The 23615-nt window shown below is 44.2% G+C and overlaps 1 protein-coding gene across 6 annotated transcripts in view; it reads left to right on the top strand.

Moving 5' to 3' along the window:
- The window catches only part of PITPNM2 (phosphatidylinositol transfer protein membrane associated 2), a 142149-nt gene that overhangs the window by 88795 nt on the left and 29739 nt on the right, over positions 1–23615 (top strand). For 5 of the 6 annotated variants that reach the window (XM_075516314.1, XM_075516313.1, XM_075516311.1 and 2 more), the window contains exons 4-12: positions 195–316; positions 2005–2238; positions 9510–9833; positions 12858–12953; positions 16970–17074; positions 17952–18022; positions 21370–21614; positions 22098–22287; positions 23336–23455. In XM_075516314.1, the coding sequence (XP_075372429.1) occupies positions 195–316; positions 2005–2238; positions 9510–9833; positions 12858–12953; positions 16970–17074; positions 17952–18022; positions 21370–21614; positions 22098–22287; positions 23336–23455 (1507 nt within the window). Of the gene's footprint in view, positions 1–194; positions 317–2004; positions 2239–2276; positions 2436–9509; positions 9834–12857; positions 12954–16969; positions 17075–17951; positions 18023–21369; positions 21615–22097; positions 22288–23335; positions 23456–23615 lie in introns of those variants that run through there. The other variant, XM_075516315.1, reaches the window with a different exon arrangement.

The raw sequence follows: 23615 nt of genomic DNA, 5'->3' as shown, positions 1-23615 counted from the left end.
GAGCTCCTGTCTTAAGAAGTTGTTAAAGAAAATCTCTTTAATCTGTACTGATGGTATTTTAAGCATATCTGAAGTAAAACATGAGTGAAGGCTGGCTTGGATTTGAGGCTGGTTTTGTACATCTTAGGAAAGCATTTTCTCCGCTTGCCAAGCAGAGCGGGATTTACTCTAAGCTGCATTGTTCTTGTTTTCAGGTATACGTGTCCTTTTGTGGAGAAGTTCTCTATTGATATTGAGACATACTACAAAACTGATCCAGGAGAGCATGTCAATGTGTTCAACCTTTCTCCTGCAGAAAAAAGACAAACCATTCTAGGTGAATAGCCTTTTTCTTTTACTTTTTCCTTTATTCTGCCTTTTTTTTTTTTTGCTGTGTAAAGTATTTTGCTTGGTATGTCCCATCTGCCTGTCCACCCCCCCAAACACACACCTGCACCCCTGTCGGTGTCAGGCTGCGGGGTAGGGTTACATCAAGTAGAGTGAGGACACTGGAGTTCTCTTCTAGGCTTGGCGTAAATCACGTGGAAATCATTTTAATCCCCCGTCTATAAATTGAAGCTGATGCTTTCCTGTCTTATTTGTGTAGCTCCTGAGGGGAGTAAGACATCTAATGATTTTGGGGGTAATAAGTAGAAATAACCATAGAAGAGGAAAATATTGCTGTATAATTGTGTAGCTCCTTTGAGTATATGAAAATCATTCCTATCTGCACTTCTGAAACACGAAGGTGTATTTCATTTTTGCTTCCTCTCCTTTTAGTCTTGCCCTCACGCAGGTTAACACCTCAGCTTCGCAGCTGTCTTTGGAAGATTGGGTTAATAAGCCTTACATATGTAAGGATTTAATGAGAAAAGGCAAAAGGGAACATCTTACAAAAAGGCAGAGAATGGCAAGTGTCATAGCAATTCCTCTGTCTTGCTGTCTGTTGTGATCCGTGCCCGTGGCGTTTGCTGGAGACCTAACTGCGTGGCAGGGAGCGCTGGCAATTACAGCCACGAAGCATCCCTTGCTCTGAAGCTGCTGAGACTGAAGTGTTCAGAAGCTCAGGCTGACTTCTGGCAGTCCCGTGTGTCTGGCCGCAGCAGGAGCTTTGGGGAAGGACATCTAGTGGCTGCTGTGGCTCCTCCAGCGCTGCTGACATGCGGGACGTGGCTGTAACCCCGTGCAATTTTACTTGAGTGTTACTTGATTTAAACTTCTTTGGTTTGAACTTGTTTGACTGTCCTCATTCCTAAGCCTATCTGATCGGGCTTTCAGTACTGAACAAATAGACTTGAGTCATGCTGCCTCACTGAGAAGTGTCAGAAGAGCTGTCGTTTCTTGGGAAGTGTGGTCCTGTCCTTCAATCCAAACGTCAGATGTTTCTGCTGACGTCTGGGGTAGGGGTTCCTGATCTTTAAAATATGTTCGCTCACTATGCTCCTATTGCAGTTTCCAATTCTCCATTGTTGAAGTGTTAATTAGGACTTAAGTTAAACTTTCTGCCTTCCATACACATCTGGTGTAACAATAGCATGTGAGGAGTTACCAGTAACTGCACTTGATGGACGCCAAAGATAGGACGTTCAGTGGGTAGTGCCTTTTCCATAACAGTGCTAAGAAAGGGCAGGTATATTTAACAATCTCGCACGAGACAGAGCTGTAGCACTGTGAGTGATATTAGAAAAGCTGAAAGATGGAATGTGCAAAAGATCTTTTTGGAGCTGGAAAGATGGAGTGAGCATATCTGCCAGAGTGCTGTGGATCTGCAGTCACTGTGGGCAAAAACACCTATTTGGAGCAAAGCCTCCGTTTGCTGGAACTGTGCGTACTAGTTCCTCTGGCAGAGCTCATCACTGCCCAGCAGCAATGTATAAACAATTTAAATATCAGTTGTTTAAGTGTAAGTAAAAAGGAACTAAATTGCTCTAAAACTCTGTAAAACAGAAATAACTCCTGAAAAAATGGTATTTTCTTTTGTTCAGGAAAAGGAAGTGTCTATCTGTTTCTATTCTCTTTCTATAGATCCTATTGATATTGTTAAAGATCCTATCCCTCCACATGAATACAAAGCTGAGGAGGATCCAAAGCTGTATAAATCGGTGAAGACTAAAAGAGGCCCCCTCTCAGAAGACTGGATTCAAGAGTACAAGAACAACCCTGGGAAATACCCCATAATGTGTGCATATAAACTGTGTAAAGTCGAGTTCAGATACTGGGGGATGCAGTCGAAAATCGAGCGGTTTATCCATGATGTTGGTGAGCATTTATAGTCTTGCAAAGTTCACTGTCAACTCCTTTATGTTGTTTCTGAATTGAAACACAAAGGTGAGGTACGTGCAATGTATCATATCCCAAGACATGTCTGCGAAGAGATTCTCAGATCTGATTACTCTTTTTGCAGAGCTGTGGGTCAGTTCAGAAAAAATCATGGTGTTCTGTCACTTGTAATCATGGTATGTATGAATCCAAACCACATGTAGCCACTGAAAGGGTTTCAAGTCCTGTGTAGGCAAGATCTTGCATTCTCTTTTTTTTTTTTAGATAAGGATCTGTCTGTTTAACTCCAGATCATTTTCAAAATCTGCCAGTTTTCTTTATTGTGGACAAAATCCTCAAGGACTGCTCAAAGAAATGAACTTCACTTGTGAGTCCTAAGTGGTTCCAGAAAACCACTCCCTGGAGCACCCCTAGTTTCTACCTGCCTTGTGGCAGGGCTGGTGGGTCTATGTGTGGTCACACATCTCTGTCCTCCAGGCTGCGGTGTTCCGGGCTCCCCACCCCACTGTGCTGTAACCCACCATGGGTCATTGACAGCTCTTGGTTGTGAGTAAATGTGCTGCTTTGATGCATCATTCTTAGGTCAATGCTTTTAAAAGAGCTATTGTTTGTGTTCCAGAAGTAACTAAGTGGAGACAGTCCAGGTGGTAGCAGGGCTGGCAGTAATTTGTTCTTTGCAGAAAATCTATAACACAACTGATATAGTTTCTGAGCCTTGCCACAAGAGGCAGGATCTATGGCCAGGTGGAAAACTTAAAGAATGTTTTAAAGAAGCATTCCCATCTCAAAAAAAGTGCAGAGGTATGGCTGTCCTCTGGCAAAGAGGAGGCCAATGAAAGGCTGTGTAAAGGATGCTACCTGCTTTCTGTACACAGTAAATCCTCCTACATGACCTCTACAGCTGTCCTTTCTATATGCAAAGCTTCTTGGAAGTGCCTGATGCTGGCATAAGTAAGTAATTTTATAGCTCTCTTCAGTCGTACCATGCTCCTGAGAGCTAATGTGGAAAACACTGATAGAGCAGCGGAGAACAGTGTGCACCGCTCTCTGAATAGTCACAGGTTGCTTTCTTAAAGCTCCTTTGGTTTTACTCTACCCCAGATGGAAGTTTTTACCTGTTATAGACTGTATTACAAGTGGCTCTCTGCAAGGAACTCTCTTGGCGTTTTGGTGACATGGGTTAATTTAGTGTATACTGCAAAACATGGGGGCAGAATAACAACTCCATTGTATCTGTTAAATGAAAAAGAAGCATGTGACTCTTCCAGTTGTTCAGAGGTGTTTGGCATAGATTAAACTGTGGTCCCTTAGAAATGTTTCTTTTGTATTTCATGAAAGATTGCCTGCCATTTTCCTCTTGATTGAGGCTTTGCAGAGAGCCGAGCCAGCTCATTGTCTGCCTTTCAAAAGCCTTTCCACTCTGTTATAATGATGGCAAATACTGTTTTTCAAAGGGGTTAAGATGCATAAAATCGGAAAGGTCTTTAAGGCAAGACAAAGTTGAGTGAGTGAAAAGTGAAAGCAAAAGCTTTGGGTATCTACAGAAGGTGTGTAGCCTTCCCCTGCAATGGGATAGCCACGGGGAAGCCATTAGTGAGTGGGAAGAGTGTCATAGCACGTGTACCAAAGACAGCAAGGTATGAGGATGTTTAAGTTGGAAAGATGTGGGCTACAACATGACTGACCAGGCTTATATGCTGATCCCAGTTTTGGGGTTTCAACTGGTGACTGAAAGCAGATTGGAGCCCTTTGTGCATGGTGCAGCCTATGGTGGACGAAGCTCTCAGGTGCCAGAGATGTCCTTGTGGGCCAGCCCCTCCTTGGCATTTTCCTCCCGGTTACTCTGTTCCCAGCTCTTGCAAATTTGTTTCTTGGGGAATTAGGTCTCTCTGTGCAGGGTTGCCAAGCCAGCAAGAAAACAGAGGCAGAAACCAAGAGCGGCAACCAGACTCTGCCCAAGGGGGGGAGCAGTACTTAGTGGTGCAAACTGAAATTAGAGAATGGGTTGAAAGAAGAACACATCTGAGTTAAGTGACGGATGGATTGTGATATGTAGCAAGGCTACTGAGCGCGGAGGGAGTAACTCTGGAGGATGGTGTTGAAATATTCTCAGTCTTACTGAGTGCAACAGCCATTTTTTCTGATGACTAATTGGACAGTTAGTCAGTGCTTTGACAGCCTGAGACAGACTAAAATTGTGGGCTATTAGTCTACTTGGCTGTAATATTTGTATGCTTTTTTACTCCTTTCCTATAGAATTTAAGTTTAATTGGACTGGCACTGCATAATGTTCTGCTCCCACTTGTTTCCTAATGGTGCACGTGGGCTATGATTCTTTTGTTGTTAAACAAGTGTGTTGACTGCGTATGGGTTATTGATTATATACATGGCAAAGTGTGTTCCCATACCAGTAACTGGAGCTTTGTCTAAGCCACTGCGTCTTAGGCTAAATATACCCAAATTGTTGCACAGCAATGAAGTGGAAGTGGTTTTAGAAAGCTCTTTTGCAGAACTTTTGCTTCACTAAAGCGCTCAAATGAGAAAGTTCATCTAGAAGGGCACTGCCCGTTGGGGCCTGCAGGTAGAGCTTTGTCTTTTCAAGAGTAGGCAGGTTGCAGTTAGCATGATGTGGATGTGACCACAGGCTTTTCTTTGTGAGTGGTCTGAGCAAGGGAGGGCAGGGAAGCAAGCAGATACAACTGCAGGTTTGCCTTTGATTGGGTATATTCAGACAACCAGAACTGTACTGAGAAGGTTGTGGGATCTGTTGTGACTATCAAGGAAATAGTGTTGCACAGGGAAAATTCGGCATCCTTTATCTGCTGCCAGGAAATTGTGAGAGTGCATTATAAAATGCTTTGGGATGTTGCCATTGGGTACATAGTTGATGGGTATCTGAACAGTTGCTTTATATGGATAGTTGAGGGGGGTTTGGGCAGGATTTGGTGGTGGGTTTTTTAATTTGTTTTGGGTTTTTTGCATTGAGTTTGTTACATTTGCTAGTTTTACTTCATGTTAAAAAACAAACCCAGAACTATAGACAAAAGCTTTTTAAATTAAGCTAAAATAATCTCTGTCCTGGCTTGTCTCATGGTCATTTACACTTCCTTTTGTAAGATTAAGTTCAACACCACAGTCTGTAGGCAAATCATTTACAAAAGTCAGCACCTCATGGATTCAACCAGTCTCTGAGTTGTCGAGGTGGTGAGTTGAAAGGCAAGTGATTTAAACGTTTGCACCTTGCTAGACTCTTCACAGATGATCTTTCTGCACAACGCAGTAGGAATGTTATAATTAAATCAATGCAACAATGATGGGTACTTCTGAACTCAGTCTGCATGTGTACGTTTGTGCATGTGTGGTTTCCTTGGTTTTTGTTTGTTTGGGTTTTTTTTAAACCGAAGTGTTGCACACTTTAGAGAAATAATAGTCTTGTTAACTACTGATATTACTGAAATCAGCTGGTACCTGCACCCTTATAAAAAACCTGTTTCCACCATTTCTGATTGACTTCAGTGTGTGACTTGCCTGCCGAGACTGCGGGGTTATCCTCCAGTTCTGGGAAAGAAGGCTCAGATGAGCATGGTGCATGCTGGGCAGAGGAGGAAACCGACTCTAAAATCCTTCCTGATTCTCCTGTGCCACTCGGTTCTCTCTTCACACCAGAGACACCTCTTTGTGAGACCATCTCCTACCCTGCAGTTCTTCCACACTGCTGGGTTGGTTTGCTCTGTGGATGAGAAGGGAGCATGCACCCGGAGCAGGTGGTGGCAGGGGGATGGAGGAGTGTTGCATTGCCCAGAGCCTCACCTCCACTGGGCTTGCTGCATTCTGTCCGACCTGGAATAAGGTGACTGTACCCAACCTGTCCTCCCCGGCCAGCTCCCACTACACGGGGCAGCATGCCACAGGCTTGCAAGGCAAACTGCCAAATGGGCTGCAGCTGGCCATGAGGCATGGCTTGAAAGCACAGTGTGTGGGATTAAGTGTGGGACAGGGACTTCGCGGGCTGAGCAGGAGACGTTTGCACCTCCCCTCCTGCCAGAGAGAAAAATGAAAGCAAATTGGACGGCAGATGCCTTCAGCACTGTCCTGATGGGCATCTCTGATCTGTTAAAAAGAGAATTTTTCCTAATTACACTTTGTTTCCTGGGTCTGATCTGTCCCCTCCTTTTCACTTTTCAAATAAAAAGTTTGGCTTTTCTCTAACATTTTGATAAAAAAATGCTTTAAGACTTGATTTTTTTTCCATTGCACAGGGGGGGAAGCAGTGCCTGGACAGGTGAGGTCAGTCATTTGTGGCTGGATCTTGAATCTGTATAGCTGCATGAGGGCACTCGGTGTGTCCTCTGGGTCTCTGCTGCCTACTGGAAGGCTTCAGTGCTGCAGGCTGAAGATTAATTCAGTGATATACTCACTGCTGTGCACTGAGGGACTGCTCAAGTTTTCCATCCCTAGCAGTGAAGATTTTTTCTGTAAGCCATGACTTTTATTTTTCAAATTCTTTTGTACCTGGACAGCCTCATTCTCTTCCAGCTTTTCTCCCTGTGTTTGAGAGAGAGAAATGCAGCATCGCTGTCACATCCCAGGTGAAGGCCAGAGGCTATGAAAATAATCTGTCTTTTTTACTTCATAACTCATATGGCGTGATAGAGGCACAACAGCCGTGAAGCCCTGTATTGCCATCCTATTTTCAAAAGAATAAGGCTTTAAGGAAGGGTGATTTGGGATGTCTAATCAAAGTGATGTGGGCAATGCAGATGGGGAGGTCTGTGAGTTGGGAGGAAACAATACAGGCAATTTTTGTGATCTAAGAGATGAAGTGAAAGAAGGCAGAGGGGAACTTCAGGAGACTTTTTTTACCCTCAAGTGGTTTTCATGTTCCCTATGATGTTAGTCCATTAAAACAAAGGTATGTGGTCAGTGGCATCTGTGCCTTTGCACAGAGAATTTCCAAGGAGTTGGTGCATTGATACATCAAGGCTGGATCCAGGAGCATGAGCAGAGGCTGCTGAGCCCTGGAATAGAGGAAGCCTTGGGATGAGAGCGAGGGGGCCATTCGTTTCTGTGTCTGATCACAGTCTCTTTCCAAGGTGTTTCAAGCAAGGTAGAAGTGGGTATGGAAGTCCAAAGGATGGTTGTGGTGTTAGGGACTCAATTACAGCAAGAGAAACATTTTCTTGGCTTTCAGTGTGCATGTGATGGGAGTTTAATCTTCGCCTTTAAGCTCTGCTGATTGTCAATCAGAATGGGAGGTGAAGAGGCTAAATCATTCTCCTGTAGTTCTGCAAAAGTAATCTGGTGGGAGAAATAACTCTGAATCTTGACTAAGGTTGAACAGAATTAAGTTGCCAAGGCTCCTTGTTCTGCCCCCAGAAGGTCACAGTCTGCTGGCTCAAACTTGCCTCCCCTACCTGGAGCTCCCTTCTGAAAGTCAGGCACAGAAATGCATGAAATATTGATAGATTTAATCTTACTGTACAAATGAAGTTGAGGTTGAGCTGCTGATCTCAATGGCTATTTCCTCCTGATGCATTGACTTGTGGTGGCTGGTGGCATTAAGAACTAACCAAAGAGCAGAGCAGACAGTAAAGTGCCCAGACCTGGAAGGAAATAAACATAGAAAATAAGCTTTTTTGTATGTTTAAAAAACAAAAAAAAAGTGATTGCTGAAAACAAAAGGCATATTTAGGCTGAACATCATAGAAACTGTGACGGTCGTGAGATCTAAGATTTTCTGTACAACAGTGAAGCACGTGTTGCTGGAAACACCTTAGCAACCTTGCGTGCAGTGGGACCATCCAGCTTTGGCTGTGCTCCTGGAAATGGAGGGTCGCTTACAAGGGCCATCTTTCCTCTTGGTGGTGCTTAGAGAGCTCGATCTGCAGCTCCCAAAACCTAAATGATTTTAATGTAGCCTGTTGATTACTCTCTATCTTGTAATAGCAGCGGTGGTGTTGTGGCCTGTGGTCTTCAGCCAGGGTCTTCATTAGAGTAAGAGGTTGGCTACCCTGCCTGCCAGCCTTTCGGTACGGTATGTTTCTGCTCCAGGGTTAGCAGAGGAGAACTGTGGATCCCTAATCCCACTGACGACAATTCCCACTGCTGCTTTTGGCATGTCCTTCAATCCATCTCTGCCTCAGTTTCCCAGTAATTAAAGGGGAACAATATTTATTGATCCCCCCCCCCCCCCCAGGCTCCTGAGGATTGGTGTGTCAGTATTTATAGAAGCTTTTAAAAGCACCATTATTGCTGTGTGTTCCCATCAGTAATAAATAGCAGTTTGGAGCTTTGACCTGTCGTGAGCTTTTAAGCAATAATATTGGTTGAAAATCCTGAGTGACTATACTATTCTAAAAGTCTTGGTGGTATGATGATGTTAGCCAACAAGTTTCAGTCTTGGAGGAAAGTTTCTGTTGCCTGGTCAGGAGCATTGTGTGTTGGTATTGAGACAGTTCTTCCTTTCAGATATGTGATACGTTGAAATATTTTAAATTGGCTTTACCTGCTTCATTTTTCTTATGCAGCAGAAGACAGATGGTAACTGCAAAATAAAGCCTCTTTATTCCCTCCCTTACTTTCCTTCCCATCCCATTATCTCAGAAGCTCGTATTTGTGATGCTGTGTTGCTGATATATAGAAACCAGGTGCAGAAAACAGGTTTCTAAGGAAAGGAGGTGTTTTAGTCTTAGCACTGCTGATGTGGGATGTGCTTCTGTCATGTAACAATTGTGGTGGGGTATGTAGTGTTCATGAAGGAACCACTTGAAACTCTCCTGGATAAAAACAATCAGTGGTTTTTGTTGATGATGGTTTTTTTTTCTTTTTCTTTCTTCTGGGAACACACTTCACTTTGAAGGCTGGATCCAAATGTTACGACTTCCCGAAACTCCATGGGAGTTGCAACTGTGGTCTGTGCCTGGCTCCTCCTTGGTGGAGAGGGCAGTCACGAGACAAAGTCCTGGATCTGGAATTAGGAAATCGCTTCCCAAGTTAAAAGCAGTTGCAGAAGACTGGCTAATTTTTCCATGCATGGTTGATTAGCAAGAATTGAGGAGATAAAGTACATGAAGTGACTAATTTGCCATCCTGCCGCTTGCTATATGAAGGTCCTTTACTGCAGCTTACAGCATTGTGTAGTTGACACCACTGTAATATCCGTGCCACAGTGTCTTGAGGTTTTGGGGAAGGGAACACATCGATTCCTGCAGTTTTGTAGCACTGGTGACTGGGGCGTTCTGGCTTTGCAGGCTTGCGGAAGGTCATGGTCCGTGCCCATCGGCAGGCTTGGTGCTGGCAGGACGAATGGTATGGGCTCACCATTGAGGATATCCGGCGGCTGGAGAAGGAGGCACAGTTGATGCTGGCTCAGAAGATGGCCCAGTTCTGCAGTGAAAATGATACCGAGCAGCACGGAGTCAAAGACGTTCCTGGTGAGAAGGATGCTGAAGCCAACACGGTTTCACCCGTTGACACAGAGGATGCCACTGGTAACAGCGAAACAGCCTCTGGAAGATCGCTCACTAAGCAGTGGTCCACCTCTTCTAAGTCCTCACGATCTTCAAAGAGAGGAGGTAAAATGCTGCTGCTGACGTGCTCCTCTGAACTATATGGAGGTTGGGCTTTCGGGAGGTATGACCATGCCTCATCGTGGCTGGCACCTTTGGGACAATGCTGTTTTGGACAATGCTGTTCTCCTGTGAGTCCTTTTAACTCGGAGGCCTTCTCTGCTGGTGTTGCAGGCTCAGTCTTTTCTGGTGACCTGTTATGGGTTTGGGAATGTTTCTAGTCATCCCATAACTGTGACTCAGTGGCACATGGCAGAATTCTTGCCAAGCTCAAAAGCAGAGAAACTATGAAAAAACAGTAGAAGAGCAGGCAGCAGCTGGCTAGCAGCATTGGGTCTCGGCAGATGACAAACAGCAGCACAGAGAGAGTTAGTCCCTGTTACGCAAGAGCCACTGGTGGCTTCTATAAGGCCGGGTCCTTTAGCAGTGTTCCCTCTCTGGATGTCTGCTGTGTCACAGAACCGGCCTGGCTGTGGGTCGCTGTTAACTGCCTCTTGTTTTCCAGGAGGCAGCTACAGCCGGCACCCCGTGCTCCTTGGCCAGGGTTATATGTTACTACATGCCATTCATTTCAAAAGTGGGCGTTTGGCTCTGTGGGTGCTGCAATGTAGCTCACACAGCGCAGCACTCCCGTCAGCTACTGGGGAAATTAAGGCAGGTACTCCAAAAAAAGTGGGTGGGTGCTGCTGCCTTCCACTGGTGATGATGTGCAGTAGCTGTTTGGAGACTAAACCTCACAGCCTGGGATTAGGTGGGACCATGGATCGCATTTATATTTCCTTTTAAATACCATTCAGGAAGCTTTCAGGATTTTGCTGTTAAAGCCTCCCCTATGGATATACCCTGTAAGGACTCAGCTTTGAGTCCTGAATTTTGTCATTCACCTCTCCCTAGGCAGTCACCTTTTTTTGCTGTACTAAACTCTTCCCTTCCTCAGACCGTTCTGTACAAAGGGGTGAATCCCCAGCGAGTTACAGACAGAAGGCTTGAACCCGCAGCAATTCCCTCTCCTTTTAGTCAAGTGCAGCTGATAGCAGGGTAGTAGCTCTCGCAGCAAGAGGGCAAAAAAAAAAATCTTGATTTTTCTGAAAACCTCAAGGGGCAGCATTTCTTCCAGTGACAGTGGAAGGGGACATCTAGGTGAGTGAAGCTTCTCCATCTCTCATATGCACTAAATATTGCGAGTTGAGTCTCCATTTTTATTTACCATTTCATCACGGGGTGAATGAGAGATGAGCAGTAGTTTTACCTTGCGATGACTCACAGGAGTGAGCCCCAGGGAACAATCTACCAGATGCTTCATAAATCATTGTATAAAGATAAAAATGCTGGCTACTTTGCTTGCACCAGGATTTTATATTGATGTGCCCGTCTCTCATTATACCCTTTGTTATGAACCCCCTCTTCCACTGCTGACATGTTCATTGGCAGCTGTAGTTTTCAGACCTCTTAGGATTTCACTTGAAGGTCTCACTGGTAGCAAAGCATGAATTTCTTTTAAACTGCAGAATGTCTCAGCTTTTACAAGAAAAAGTAATGAAAGAAATGAATTGTGATGTGCTGGGAAGTACGTCATGCAGATATTTTAATCCTTCTTCATGCTGGCAGCATATTAACATATGGAAGCAAGGAGGGCTGTCTCGATTTACCGCTACCTCCAGCTGAAAAAAGCAACGCCTTTTCTCCAAAAGATCTCAGTCCTTTCTATACCATCTAAGCGAGACCTCTGGTGATAGCAGGACCCTTGTCACCATCCCATATGTTATTATATGGTCTATTTTTAGCAACTATTATGCGAGTGCCTTGACGTCACTCCAGCGTGAATTAGATCTGCTCTGCCAACCTCCTCGCTTGCTGCTCCCTAAGGGGTGGGCGGTGGGGTAGTTGGGGGCTGCTGAGCCAATGCTGAGCTGCAATTAGATGACTCTGCACAGGGTCTCCATCCTCTTTCCATGTGACAACCGGGTAGCAAAATTAGAAAAATTTGACTTACAGATTTAACACTGTTACAACAATAGCATGAAACGGCTCGTGCAGCTGTCACAGTAACCAGAACCTTTCAGTGTCTTTGTATATGGTAAATGAGAATTTGTCAGTCTCCTCAGGTTTTTGCAGTATTAGGTTAGGTGGCTGCTGCAAGCGCTTTGTGTGCGCTGTGTGACATGCAAGAACTATCTGAAAGAGGGGAGAAAGCCCCTCTCTCGTCGTTCTCTGGACAGTGCTCCCTTCAGCAGATGGCTGTTCTGTAACAAGTTCAGCCAAGAAGAGTTCAGGCTGGATCATTGCTAAATTATATCTGAAAAAAAAACCAAAACAAAACAAAAAAAAAAAGAAAAAAGCCATAATATGTTTATATTTAGCACAGGGAACTCTGGAGGGGAAAATGAAAGGGAGCAGGTAGGTGTGAGAGCAGGAGGGCAAACAGGAACCAAAAAGGACCACTGGGTTTTCTCCTCGCTCGTCAGGACAGCCGCTCTGACAGCTCTGTATGAAGTAGTTGGATAGCATGTTGTTTAAATCATTCAAGTTTAAAGTTTAAATAGATCTCTAATCCAATTTGTGTGGAAGCAATTTCCTTCCAGAAAACATATTATTTCTATCCAGGCTGCTCTGCTTAGGTACCCACCCGAAAGTTAGCGAAGCAGAGGCATGGTTTGTGTGCTGATTAGAGGCACGAAGAAAGCTTCCAATCAGCCTGCTTCCTTCCTAATTGCAAACTTTAAAACCCAGCTGATTTTGCACGTCCTACTAACAATTATAAATAGCTGCCATTCAAAATAGCATAAGAGCGATACAAACAGCTTGCTTTAATGTAGCATCTTGCTGGCAGGTTCTAACAACAGTAAACAAACAGGATCTGTAAAGCGGTACACTGACATCACACCAGCATCATTGGGGTTTTGTGTTTTTAATATTGCAGCAGTGAATTTTCATAGAGAACACACGACTCTTCCTCCAGCAGAGATCATGTTGGGAACTCTCCGTCTTGTCGATGTAGCATATCGCATAAGGCTTTTTTGTTTTTTCCAGCAAGTCCCTCACGCCATAGTATCTCCGAGTGGAGGATGCAGAGCATTGCCAGAGATTCGGATGACAGCTCAGATGATGAATTCTTTGATGCACATGGTATGTGGAGCCTAAATCACCATCGTTTGTTTCCTGAAATGGTGGGGTAAGAGAACGGAAGGCATGGGGGGGGGTGAGCGGGGAAGGAAGCGAGACTTTTTTGCTTTGTTTGAAGTCTTTTCCCTTCTAACCAAGATACGTGCAGCATCAGTGCAGCTTCTTCAAGCATCCCCAGCATCACCCAGCAGACTCTTTTATTTAACGCAGCAACGTTTCAGATTCAGTGTGATCTATTTGAAGGGATCTTGAACAGTCTGAACCTTTGGAACTGTATTTTATTTGGTGAAAATGAGTGTAGGTAAAATTCAGCAATACTAACTGGACTGTGGGTGTGTCCTAATGACTGTGATTCAGTATGACTGATTATTTTTCTAGTTTATTTTTTAATCAGTAGGAGATATGATTAATTGTCCTGTCTGGGCCTGAAGAGACCCAAGTTTGCCTTTATTAACTCCTTATTCCCCCGTTCCAAGAAATACAATAGTGAATGCAAGAAGGTACTTCAGGTGCCAAAATTAATCAGTGTTGATTACAGCGTTCTCAAAGTAATTTTGACTATCAGTATTAGGAGAAAGCTGTGTTATTTTTTTTCTCTGTGCATGTGTGTGTGAAGAAGCTTTGTTCCACTGCACTCATTTTATGTGTTGTACTTAATGTGTATTTAAGCCTGAAGGGCTCCGTCTCTACTGACAACAGATGGACTCTTGTCTCGGCTTGTAATGCCAAGTTAAGTTAGATGTGCAACGTGCGCTGATGAAGTTGGTGACCTTTCTGTGAAATGCAGCTGTTAGAAGATGACGCCCCAGTTTTGTAAAGCAGAATTTCACTGATGTTCAGCTAAAGTTCAGTCTCAAAAAATTGATAGCATCACATTCCAGAAGAGTTCTCGCATCAAGTATTTAGGCATGCATCTCAAATTCTGGGGTAGAAGGTGGCATGCTATTGTAGAGTAGTGACTTGCACAATAGCAGCTTAAACGGCCAGGATGCGTGCCAGTTGGGGTGAATGTGTCTCTTGCCTGTAAAGGAGAAGGGCCAACGTAGTTTAAGTGTGTCTATTTATTAACTTATGTAGCATCTACAAGAACTCTGTAAGGGATTTATTGTAACAATGTACATACAAGAAAAGAGGAGTGAGTCATTGAAACGGCATCATTGCTGTCCACCCTCTTTTTTGCCTTTTTAATTACTCAGTAATAAAATTGAGGGAGACAGCTCTGCCTGGGATCCAGGCCCCCAGGGAATCCCTGACATGCTCCTAACAGGTCTGGGAAGGAGAATTAACAAAAATGAGCCTTGTGCCACAGTTGGTATCAGCACCTCTGTTGCAATACTTCTAGGAGCTTGCTAACAGAAAAAGCTCCTCTTCTGCTAGCACGCAGCATGTCTCCATTTACGTACAGATTGTCCTCTGCAATCTGCACAGTTGGGTTTGAAAAGTCTGCCTAGTCCGATGGGATTTTGGCTTAAGAGTTGAAGCCTTGATGTGTGTGCTCTTCAACGCAGCCCTCTCTTCGGGAGGGACCTCTTGTTGCCCCTCGGCCCGCAGATGACATGTCCCAGCTCCAGGTCTGTGCGCAGGGATGAAGCACCGCTCGCAGCTCATCCAGGGAGGCTTGTGGGGTTGGTACCATGGGAACTGGCACAGATCAGGATGTGAGTCAACACTGAGCAGAGTTCCTCAGAAGTGCTTCCCATATATACACACACACTTCCTCGCAGTGCAGTGGGTGTAACCTGAACCTGAGAAGATTTCTTGTCGCCAGCTTCCCACTCATCCTCATTCACTGGCATACCCTGGTAAAGAGAGTGACAAATACAGTAATATCTAATATCTATCCTGTAATAAATGCTAATAATGGGAGTAATATCCCATTCAATGATCACTTGAGCAGCAATAAGGGCTGTAATTAAACCTCTCAAGGAAATAAGTTTAATATTTAGATTAAGTTGCTGGAGGAGCTTTGAGTGCAATCTTCCTCTTAATTCTCTGCCAGCATGTGTGTTGCATGCTTGTGCTTTCCACTTGCTCTGAACAGGTAGCTCCGCACTCCCTTATGCAGGAAAACGGGCATTTACTCAGATTTTTTTCTGTAGCTGAAAAAGGAAATGGCATGCTGAGGCAAATTTTCCAGGTCGCTCTCTTTTTATGGTCAAAGTGTAAATAGAAACTCCTAAAAATAATTGGTCTTTGCTTGGGTCTGCACTTAGTCCCTTTCATTTTTTTTTTTTTATTGCTCAGATTTGCTGAAAAGATGAATATATTTCATAATATTTTCGTTCCCCATCCTAGGATTCTTCCAACAAATTATTTTCTTAGTAACTGTACAGCAACAAGAAAGGGGGAATCCTAGGCTGGGACTCTGAAGATTACAGCTTTTAGATCTTCAAGACATCTGTAATTACTGCTGTTATTATTATGTTTATAACTCTTTATTAAATTTACAAGCCCAAAATTTTCAGGAAAGAAATACTAAGCGCAGAACAATAAATAAATTAGAAAGCACTTAACCTCTGTAACAGTAAAAGATACATCCTCAATGTAAAAAAAGAAAAGAGGAAGAAAAAAAAAAAAAAGGAACCAGCAACCCATAGCAAAGGCATCTTTGTAAGACTTGCATTGCTGTTTTTTGGTTTCCTGTGGGTTCAAGCGGGAGCTCTGGGGCTCTGTTTCCTTCCCCGGAACCTGCCAGGATTAAGCACGAATCGTGGAGGCTGCATGGTGCCCTGCCCAGCTTGGGCTGGGTCCGTGCTCTCACCCGATAAAGGAGCCATCAGGCTGCTGCTGTCTCAGAGGACCTCTGGTTTGACATAAACATTTTTGTGAGCCCTTTCTCAGCTCCAGACTGGCCGCCCTGTGTTCAAGCTTGGGCTGAGAGTGAGCTCAGCCTCTTGTGGGGGAAGTCCACACGTGTTGGATAACCTAGCCCTGGCCAGCAGGCATGGGGAGTGGGTGTGTGGGGTGTCCGATGGGAGCACCGGGAGGAATTCTTCCAGTGCTACGGCTGCTAATGGCCTGTTTAGTGATGCCTCCGCAGGGCTCAGCTGCATGTTTCCGTGTGAATGTACCAGCAAAGGCCTGTGGACAGGCAAGGCTGGACTCCTGCCTGTGTCAGGCTTTTACTGCGGTGAATTAGGGCTCTGCAGCCCAGCACCGTGTGGTGTGGGCACAAAGCACAAGCCTGCCTTCCAATGTCGCCCACCTGACAGCCCTCCTTTCTCCCCTAACCTGGCATAACTCCTCTGATGTCTGCTATAGAGCAAGGCTATTAACCTTTCTTATGTTTGGATACTACTGTGGGGTGTTTTATAGGGTCTCTCCTTTATGTCTCTTCCTTTTAATTGCACTTCTAGGAACATAATATTTTTGGGACCCTTATTCTTTATCAACTGTAGTTGATCTGAGCCAGGGGATTCAGAAGATCCTGAGGTAGGAGGGAAATGGCAGACACATGCACTCAGTGTGATCAAACAAGTCTCATCTCCTAAGGAAATCAGGCTAAAGATAGACTAGGGAGTTCACATTTCCTTTATTACTCATGCCTTTTTCGGTGTTTGGTCCTATTAACAATAGCGATCCTTGTCACCGCTTCCCCCAAAGACATCCTGCAGCTTTCAAACAGGTCTGGGAGGATCCCAGCAGCAAACGTTGCTTTGTCCTCTCCTGTACTGGAGCATTCTGGCTGCTTTAGCATCATCAGAAAGTATGGCAAGAAAAATGTCAAACTTGGTGCCTGAAATGGTAGCATTAAAAATCCATGTTATTTTTCCATGCTTTAAGAGTTTTGTTTGTTAAAAACATGCAACTAAAACATTTTGTTTACTTTTCAAAAGGTGCTTTGGTTTCTATATAACAAAAGCTGTTAAAGTATCATGTTTTATTATGACTTAAGCCATCCAAATGTTTATAAGATTACATAGAGTTATGGGGCCTTAATTGTACTTAAAATTTTGTTCTGTGCTCTTGTCTGTATACATATTTTTGTGTGTGTGACTCAAAAAATCTGTTTTTTAAAGAGGACTTGTCTGACAATGAGGAAATGTTCCCGAAAGAAATAACCAAATGGAGTTCCAATGATCTGATGGATAAAATTGAAACCCCCGAATGCGATGATGTCCAGGGTAACTCTTTTTAAGTAAAAACTGCATGTGATATTTTACAGTGTTTCCAAGCAATTTACAGCCACGTTCTGAAAAAGGTAAAACTTGTTATCCTTATCTCACAAAAGGAGAAGCTGAAACAGAGCATAAAAATGACTGCCCAGTGCTGCCAAAAAAGAATTGCCCAGTGGGAGCTGGGATAGCTCTTTATTCTCTTTTATTTTCCATGTTGGTTAGGCTCCTTTGTGCGACAGCCAGGATTCTCTCGTATAATGATGAAATATTCCAGCTCTGTCTTGAATGACTTGAATTTCTCCTTTCTTTCGTCTTGCTCCATCCTTTGTTCTTGTCTGTATCTGCCTCGGTTTTATTTTCTGCTCATTGTTATGATATTTTGAAAGGAAGCTAGCTCCTCAGCCAGATCGATTCATGTAGCAGCACGGTGGAAGATGACACTTAGGCTTTCTGGTACGAAGTCGGTCTGTGTAGGCACAGACGTATGAACACATCAGCTCTCTGCTCCCCCAGCATAGTTCAAGTAATTCCTTTTATTTTCCCACAAACCAATCATTTCTGACAATTGTGCAGGGATTTCCCATTGTTGCCATCCTTAATAAAGCAATGATACTGGATCACTGTGATGAGAGAAGAGCTCACTAATGTCCTCAGCGCTTACCGAGGTTATGAGAAATTGCTGGAAAATAAGTGACCCAGCATTGCCCAGGCTTCTCGGGTGGAAGGAGGCAGGAGGGAGGGAGAGGGCAATTTGATGAAATAATTAAGGAGATGTCAGGCAGAAGAGGCTGAGAGGCATTGGCACAAACAGTGTCTTTATGGAAGAGTGTCTTTGCCAAATAGCATTTTGCAGTGCTGACATTTCAAACCTCTGTGCTTCCAGGTGACTTGTATCACGAGACATCAGCAGAGTACCACGTTGGCTCCAGTGTGGAGAGGCTCAGCATCATTGAAGTAAGTGCTTTGGTTTCTTGTAACGAGATCCTTTGTTGCTGGAACATGTCCGTGTGGGGTAAATGGGGTAAACAGCTCCCTGTGCTGTGAGCGGTGTATCGTCTTTGTGTCATTCGGAGCCATACTGGCATGCTGTGTGCTTCACAGTTAAGTTTAAGGGATTATTTCACCTGTCTTTTTAACATCATACAGAAAATGCTTTGTAGTTTGCAGGCAGTGTCAGGTATCCAGCTGGAAGAAAATACTAATCCTGTGGAGATAACTGCAGCCTGAGGCACTGCTGGGCAGAGCTATCCTGCTAATGCCGAACATGCTAGCGTGGATGTGAGAGCTGCATTACTGCAGCACCAAGGTGCAGGCTGCAGTGGTCCAGGTGACATAGCTCGGCTGTAGCCCACTCTTTGGAGCTGCTCAGGGTCTTGTTTGGAAACCGGTTATAGCATAGCCTGTATCAGCAGTCTGGATAAAATAATAAATAAATAACACACACACACACCCCGGCTTTCTAGACTTGCATATACAGGCTTTTGTAATTCAGTGTCCTAGTGAGACAGTGCATCTTGGAGCGGCACATCTCATCCTGCCCTTAAAGCATCTGCCTGTCTGTGCTGCAGAGATAATGTAGCTGCTTGCAGAGGGCCTAAGTTATGTTGTGGTCTATCAAAGACCATGAGCGTGGTTTTGGTATTACTCTGTGTGCCAGGCTGTAAGTTCACAGTGGTTTGGCTTTTTTGTAATAGACTGAGAGCTCAAGGGCCATGGGGAGAGTGGGTGGCTGGGGATGGGAATGGCTCTAGCCACCTCAAGATAAGCAAGTCACAGCCCTAAGATTTCTCTTAGAGCTCAAGATGGTGTGGAGAACTTGTCTTCTTCAGAGGGCTGTACAAACTCAACGCCCTCCCATTTCTGCCTTCATTTTAGAAAAAGAACAGACTTCAAAGTGAGATGAAAAAGACAGTTATTTGTAGTCATTCACAATCAGTCTACTAAAATAGTATGAAATTCCTAAGAGAATTTCATCTGAATTTCATTACAGAAAGGTAGTTCAGGAGTCAGGTGTCTTAAGAGACTCCAGATCTTAGAAGAAAGTTCTAAATAGCCACCTCCACCCCTAAACTAATCAGCAGTTGCTTGCATGTTCCCCACTTCCTTCAAGATCAGAGGTTAATGAACTGAAAGGGAAAGGTGCCTCCAAATGACTTCTGATAAACTTCTGGATGACCTGAGCTTGGTGACTCATGTTGTTCTCCAAATGAGCACTTAAAACATTTGTCTGAAAGCAAGGAGCGGTGCTGAGATGCTGAGCGCGCTCCTCCCATGCCTCCCACCAGGCAAAAGTTCACTTTGCAGGCACTGTAAACTGGAATCAGAGAAGGTTTAAAGAGCAGGCATTAATACAGTGTAATGGTACTAAATAATTAAAGGCCATTCTTATGCAGGAGGTCTGGAAAATCTTTATTACAGACTTGGATTTGAATTTTAATACTTCTGGTAGGCTGTGTATTAAGACATGCTTTAACATTATCTGGTAAAAATGTAAGCGAGTTGTTAGGTTGCTAATGTGTGCCTGGGCATGCTTTCCTCCCACTAGCAGGTTTGTCAGGGACTCAGTCAGTGCTCAAAGGACAACAGGTGATTAAAGATGCTAAAATGAGAAGAATTTGCCAAATGAAAATACTGCAGCCCTCCACCCCTTCCACACCCCCTCCTAATGGCTATTTCTCTGCTTCAACAGGGAGTTGCCCAGGATGTTCTCAAATGTCTCTGCTAGCACAAGGGATAAGGCACAGGAGGAAAGATCAGTACCTGCTTTCACATATCTCAGAGGTGTTGGGATGGGGGATTTGAGTCCGTATGGGAGCTGTAAACATTGAAAGCCCTGGTAGCAAATAGATATTAAAAATAGTTCCTGCTCCATTGTGTTCTAATATGTGACCAGTACCAATGGATGCTCTCATACCTGCTCCTGGGGCATCAGGATTGGCCTTACAGCTGTTCTGGCAGAGCACTTAATGATAACCCACTCTGGAGTTCAGATACAATTCCCTCCTTCCCCCAAACTACAGCCTGTCTGTTTAGGCAAGGAATTGATTCAACATAATAAGCAAAAGACCTGGACAGCCAAAATAAAAACCTTTACTGTGTCATGTTGCAGTCTCCCAGCCAGATGTTAGCCAGTCTTGGGTCACGGGATCTTGAATTTTTTTCTTTTCAGTTCCTCTTTTGCAACAGTATAAGCAAATCTGAAGTCTTATTTATAACTTCTGTCATAGGCAAACAGATGCAATGACTGATGTCTTCCTACAACTTCTTTCCCCAGTAACTTGCCACTTGCTGACCTGTTTGATCTTATTTGTTAATTTTGCTGAATGTGTTTTACTGTCAACTGCTGCAGCTGAGCTTAGCACTCCAACAGAAAGCAACATCTATCTTTTATTTCTTTATTTTTCCGCCCTAACGCACACAAGTAACGTCTTTACTGCTGCCATGTTTTACCTGGTTAAAATTTTATGCAACTTTTTTTACTTTCAGCATTCCTTCTGCTTAGGACAGTCAGTTACGCTGAGGCTGTGTGTGTGCATTTGTTCATGCACATGTGTAGGATAAGAGACCTGGAAGGAGTAGTCAGGTTCTCAGCTGTTTTATCCAGGTGTATCTAATGCCCGTTTCCATAAATTAAGCACATTCCTTCTTGAAGAGAGTTTAGTTTCTTACCCACAAACCTGCAGATTTTGTTCTAAAACCTCATATCTCCTGTGTTTAGAAACCTGACTTTCAGTCTACACTTATTCAGGATCAGTTTGGACTCCTGTGCTTGTGCCTGCACTGTCCTTTGACTTAAGTGCCTCTCTTCCCTCCCTAGCTTTCTTTACTCATCTCTACTGTGTTTGAGAGCAGGGATTTCATTCTCAGGTAACTTTGCGAAGCAAATCAAGCTGAACTCTTTTAGTCTCTGTTCAGAAAGTTCGCATGCTTCTTGTCCTTCTGTGGTCCTTGTCACACTGCAATTATCTTTGTGTGTGAATGGCCCAAACTGAACTCAGTCTTCTAGATGGGGGCTTGCCCAAGGCCTTGTATCATGGCTAATACTGTTTCTGTTGGAAATACTTTGCTTCACAGATTGTTGTTTGCCTCATCCCTGGGTGGACTTGATGTGGATAGTGCATTTATTGTAAGCACCATGTGTGAGCTTGGGGAAGAAAAGGTGATAAAATTTGCATAAAATACACTTGAACCAAACTCTTGCAAAATAAGAGTTTGCAAAGAAAACTCCTGCAAAAAAAACCCCTAAAACAACTCCTTGCAAAATAAGCCTTTCTACTGTGCTCTCTTTCATTCCCACCTAGGATGAATCAGTGCAGCCATTAATGCAGCCAAGTAAAATCCATGTCCTCCTCTTGGTACTCCATGGAGGGAACATCCTGGACTCAGGAAGTGGTGACCAGAGCTCTAAGCAAGGGGATGTCAACACCATCACGACAGTGTTTGACACAGTGATGAGGGTACACTACCCAGCTGCTCTTGGACACATTGCCATCAGGCTAGTCCCTTGCCCAGCCATCTGCTCTGAAGCCTTTTCACTGGTGTCCAGGTAAGTTGATGCTACTTTGTCTCAGAGAGACACGTATAAAATTTTACTCTTGGGTTTTGGGTTGTTTTGCTTCCCTGAAATGTTCTGCATGTGGTATTGAAAGCTCTGACCACGCTTTGAGAATGCACTTATTAATACACTAGCGAGGCATTCAATCTCGATTTCATACTTAGCTTCAGTGAATACAGTAATCATGCAGCGAGAGTTCTGAGATTGATTTATTCTAATTAATCCAATAAATACTAAGGCTTTAATTCCTTGTCTGAGGGTTGTTCTGTCAATGTAAGTATGTTGTCCTTGAAGATTTACGTTTGATGGGAGGGAAAGATTTATTAAGCTCTCACCCATTCACAGTGGAATAAATGGCCTTTCTATCTTGAGGCTTTTTTTAATGAACCGCAATACTGACTGTACTGTCTGCAAATGGTTTTCCCCACTCTGTATGTTAGGTTGAATATTTCCAATATCTCTTGCCCTATCCAGCCTCAGCCCATATAGTCATGACGAAGGCTGCCTGTCCAACAGCCAGGATCACATTCCCCTTGCTGCACTCCCTCTGCTAGCAACATCATCCCCGCAGTACCAAGAAGCAGTAGCCACGGTCATCGTCAGAGCTAACCAGGCCTACAGCGAGTTCATCAGATCCCAGGAGGGCATGTCATTCAATGGCCAGGTGAGCCAGCGGCTGTTTATAGCCACAAAGAAAGGAAGAGCAAGTGAAGCAATTTCCTTCTGAAGCTCTCTTTTCCATTAATCTCTGAGGAGGGATGGAAACATGACAGTTTTGAGCTGCAATAAGAAAGTGTTGTGCTTCCATTTCTTTCTTTCTGAGAGAGAGATTATTGCTTGTGCTCTGTCTTGAACCTTTGGGATTCAAAGCAGAGTCTGAGCTTGTGTTCAGAAATGAAGGTACAAAGCTGTGAAGTTAATCAATTTTCAGCATGACACACCTTTCCAAATCGGGAATGGTACCTTTGTTACTAAACATGATCTCTGCTGCCATTGCAAACCAAGGATATTTAAGCATTCTTTAAAGGACCTTCAGCAGCTTGCGCTGGAGTTGTCACAGAAGTGGGTTTCTTTTTTGAGACTGTGCAGCTGCTGTGCCCCATAAAAGACCATGACTGAGCCTCACACCTCTGTGAGCAAAGTGACGCTCTAGCCCTGCGAGGTTGAGCTATTGGACTAGCTGTCACGTTGCACTGCTGTAGTGTGATTTATCCACGCTGAGCTTCTTCCCAGCCAGCGCTGTGCCTGGGGACCCAGACAGCCCTCTCCCACCCAAGGGTCTCAGTGCTTTATTGTGCCTATCTGCTCATACCCTTGGAGGCAGGACAGTGTTCTCTTCTCAGGGTACAAACCGGGGGGCAGAAGCACAGGGAAGCTTGCCTGAAGTAGCACGGATAGCTGGCAAGGAGGGAATCAAGCTTGATTTTCTGAGGCTGGAGTTAGCGCTGTAGTCAGTGCTCTGTGTTGCTTTCACTTCACTCCAGTCAGCTGGTGGGAACAGCCAGAACGTATTAGCTATGTTAAATAACGAGAGTCTGTAGGGTATGAGTGGATGTTCATTGACTGAATAGTTTTACTGATGAAAGAACTGGGCATCCTGTTACTGCAGCTTTCCTAGGTATAATCCAGCACTCCTTTTAACTGTTATTTCTGAACTGAAGTCAAGGGGCTGTTTATTTTTCCTCCTCCCCTGCTTCTGTTGCCTTTTTCAGGTCTGCTTGGTAGGGGACTGTGTTGGAGGAATTCTGGGATTTGATGCCTTATGCTACAGCAATCAGACTGTGTCCGAGAGCCAGAACAGCAGTCGGCGAGGAAGCGTTGTGAGTGTCCAGGTAATGCTGGCTCCCAGTGTCTACTGGGAATAGGTCTGCTGGCCACAGTGCTTCCATGGCCCCTGTTTTTAGTAAGGATCTTTTCATGAAACAACAAAGACTCTTTTCCTTACCAATGACAAACGTGTTTTAAGGTGCACGTGTGTCTCAGTTTGGGTGC

The sequence above is a fragment of the Mycteria americana genome, chromosome 13 (genome assembly GCF_035582795.1).
Source record: "Mycteria americana isolate JAX WOST 10 ecotype Jacksonville Zoo and Gardens chromosome 13, USCA_MyAme_1.0, whole genome shotgun sequence".
NCBI lineage: Eukaryota > Metazoa > Chordata > Aves > Ciconiiformes > Ciconiidae > Mycteria > Mycteria americana.
The sequence above is the reverse complement of the archived record's forward strand: the minus strand, read 5'-3'. Positions and strand labels throughout refer to the sequence as shown.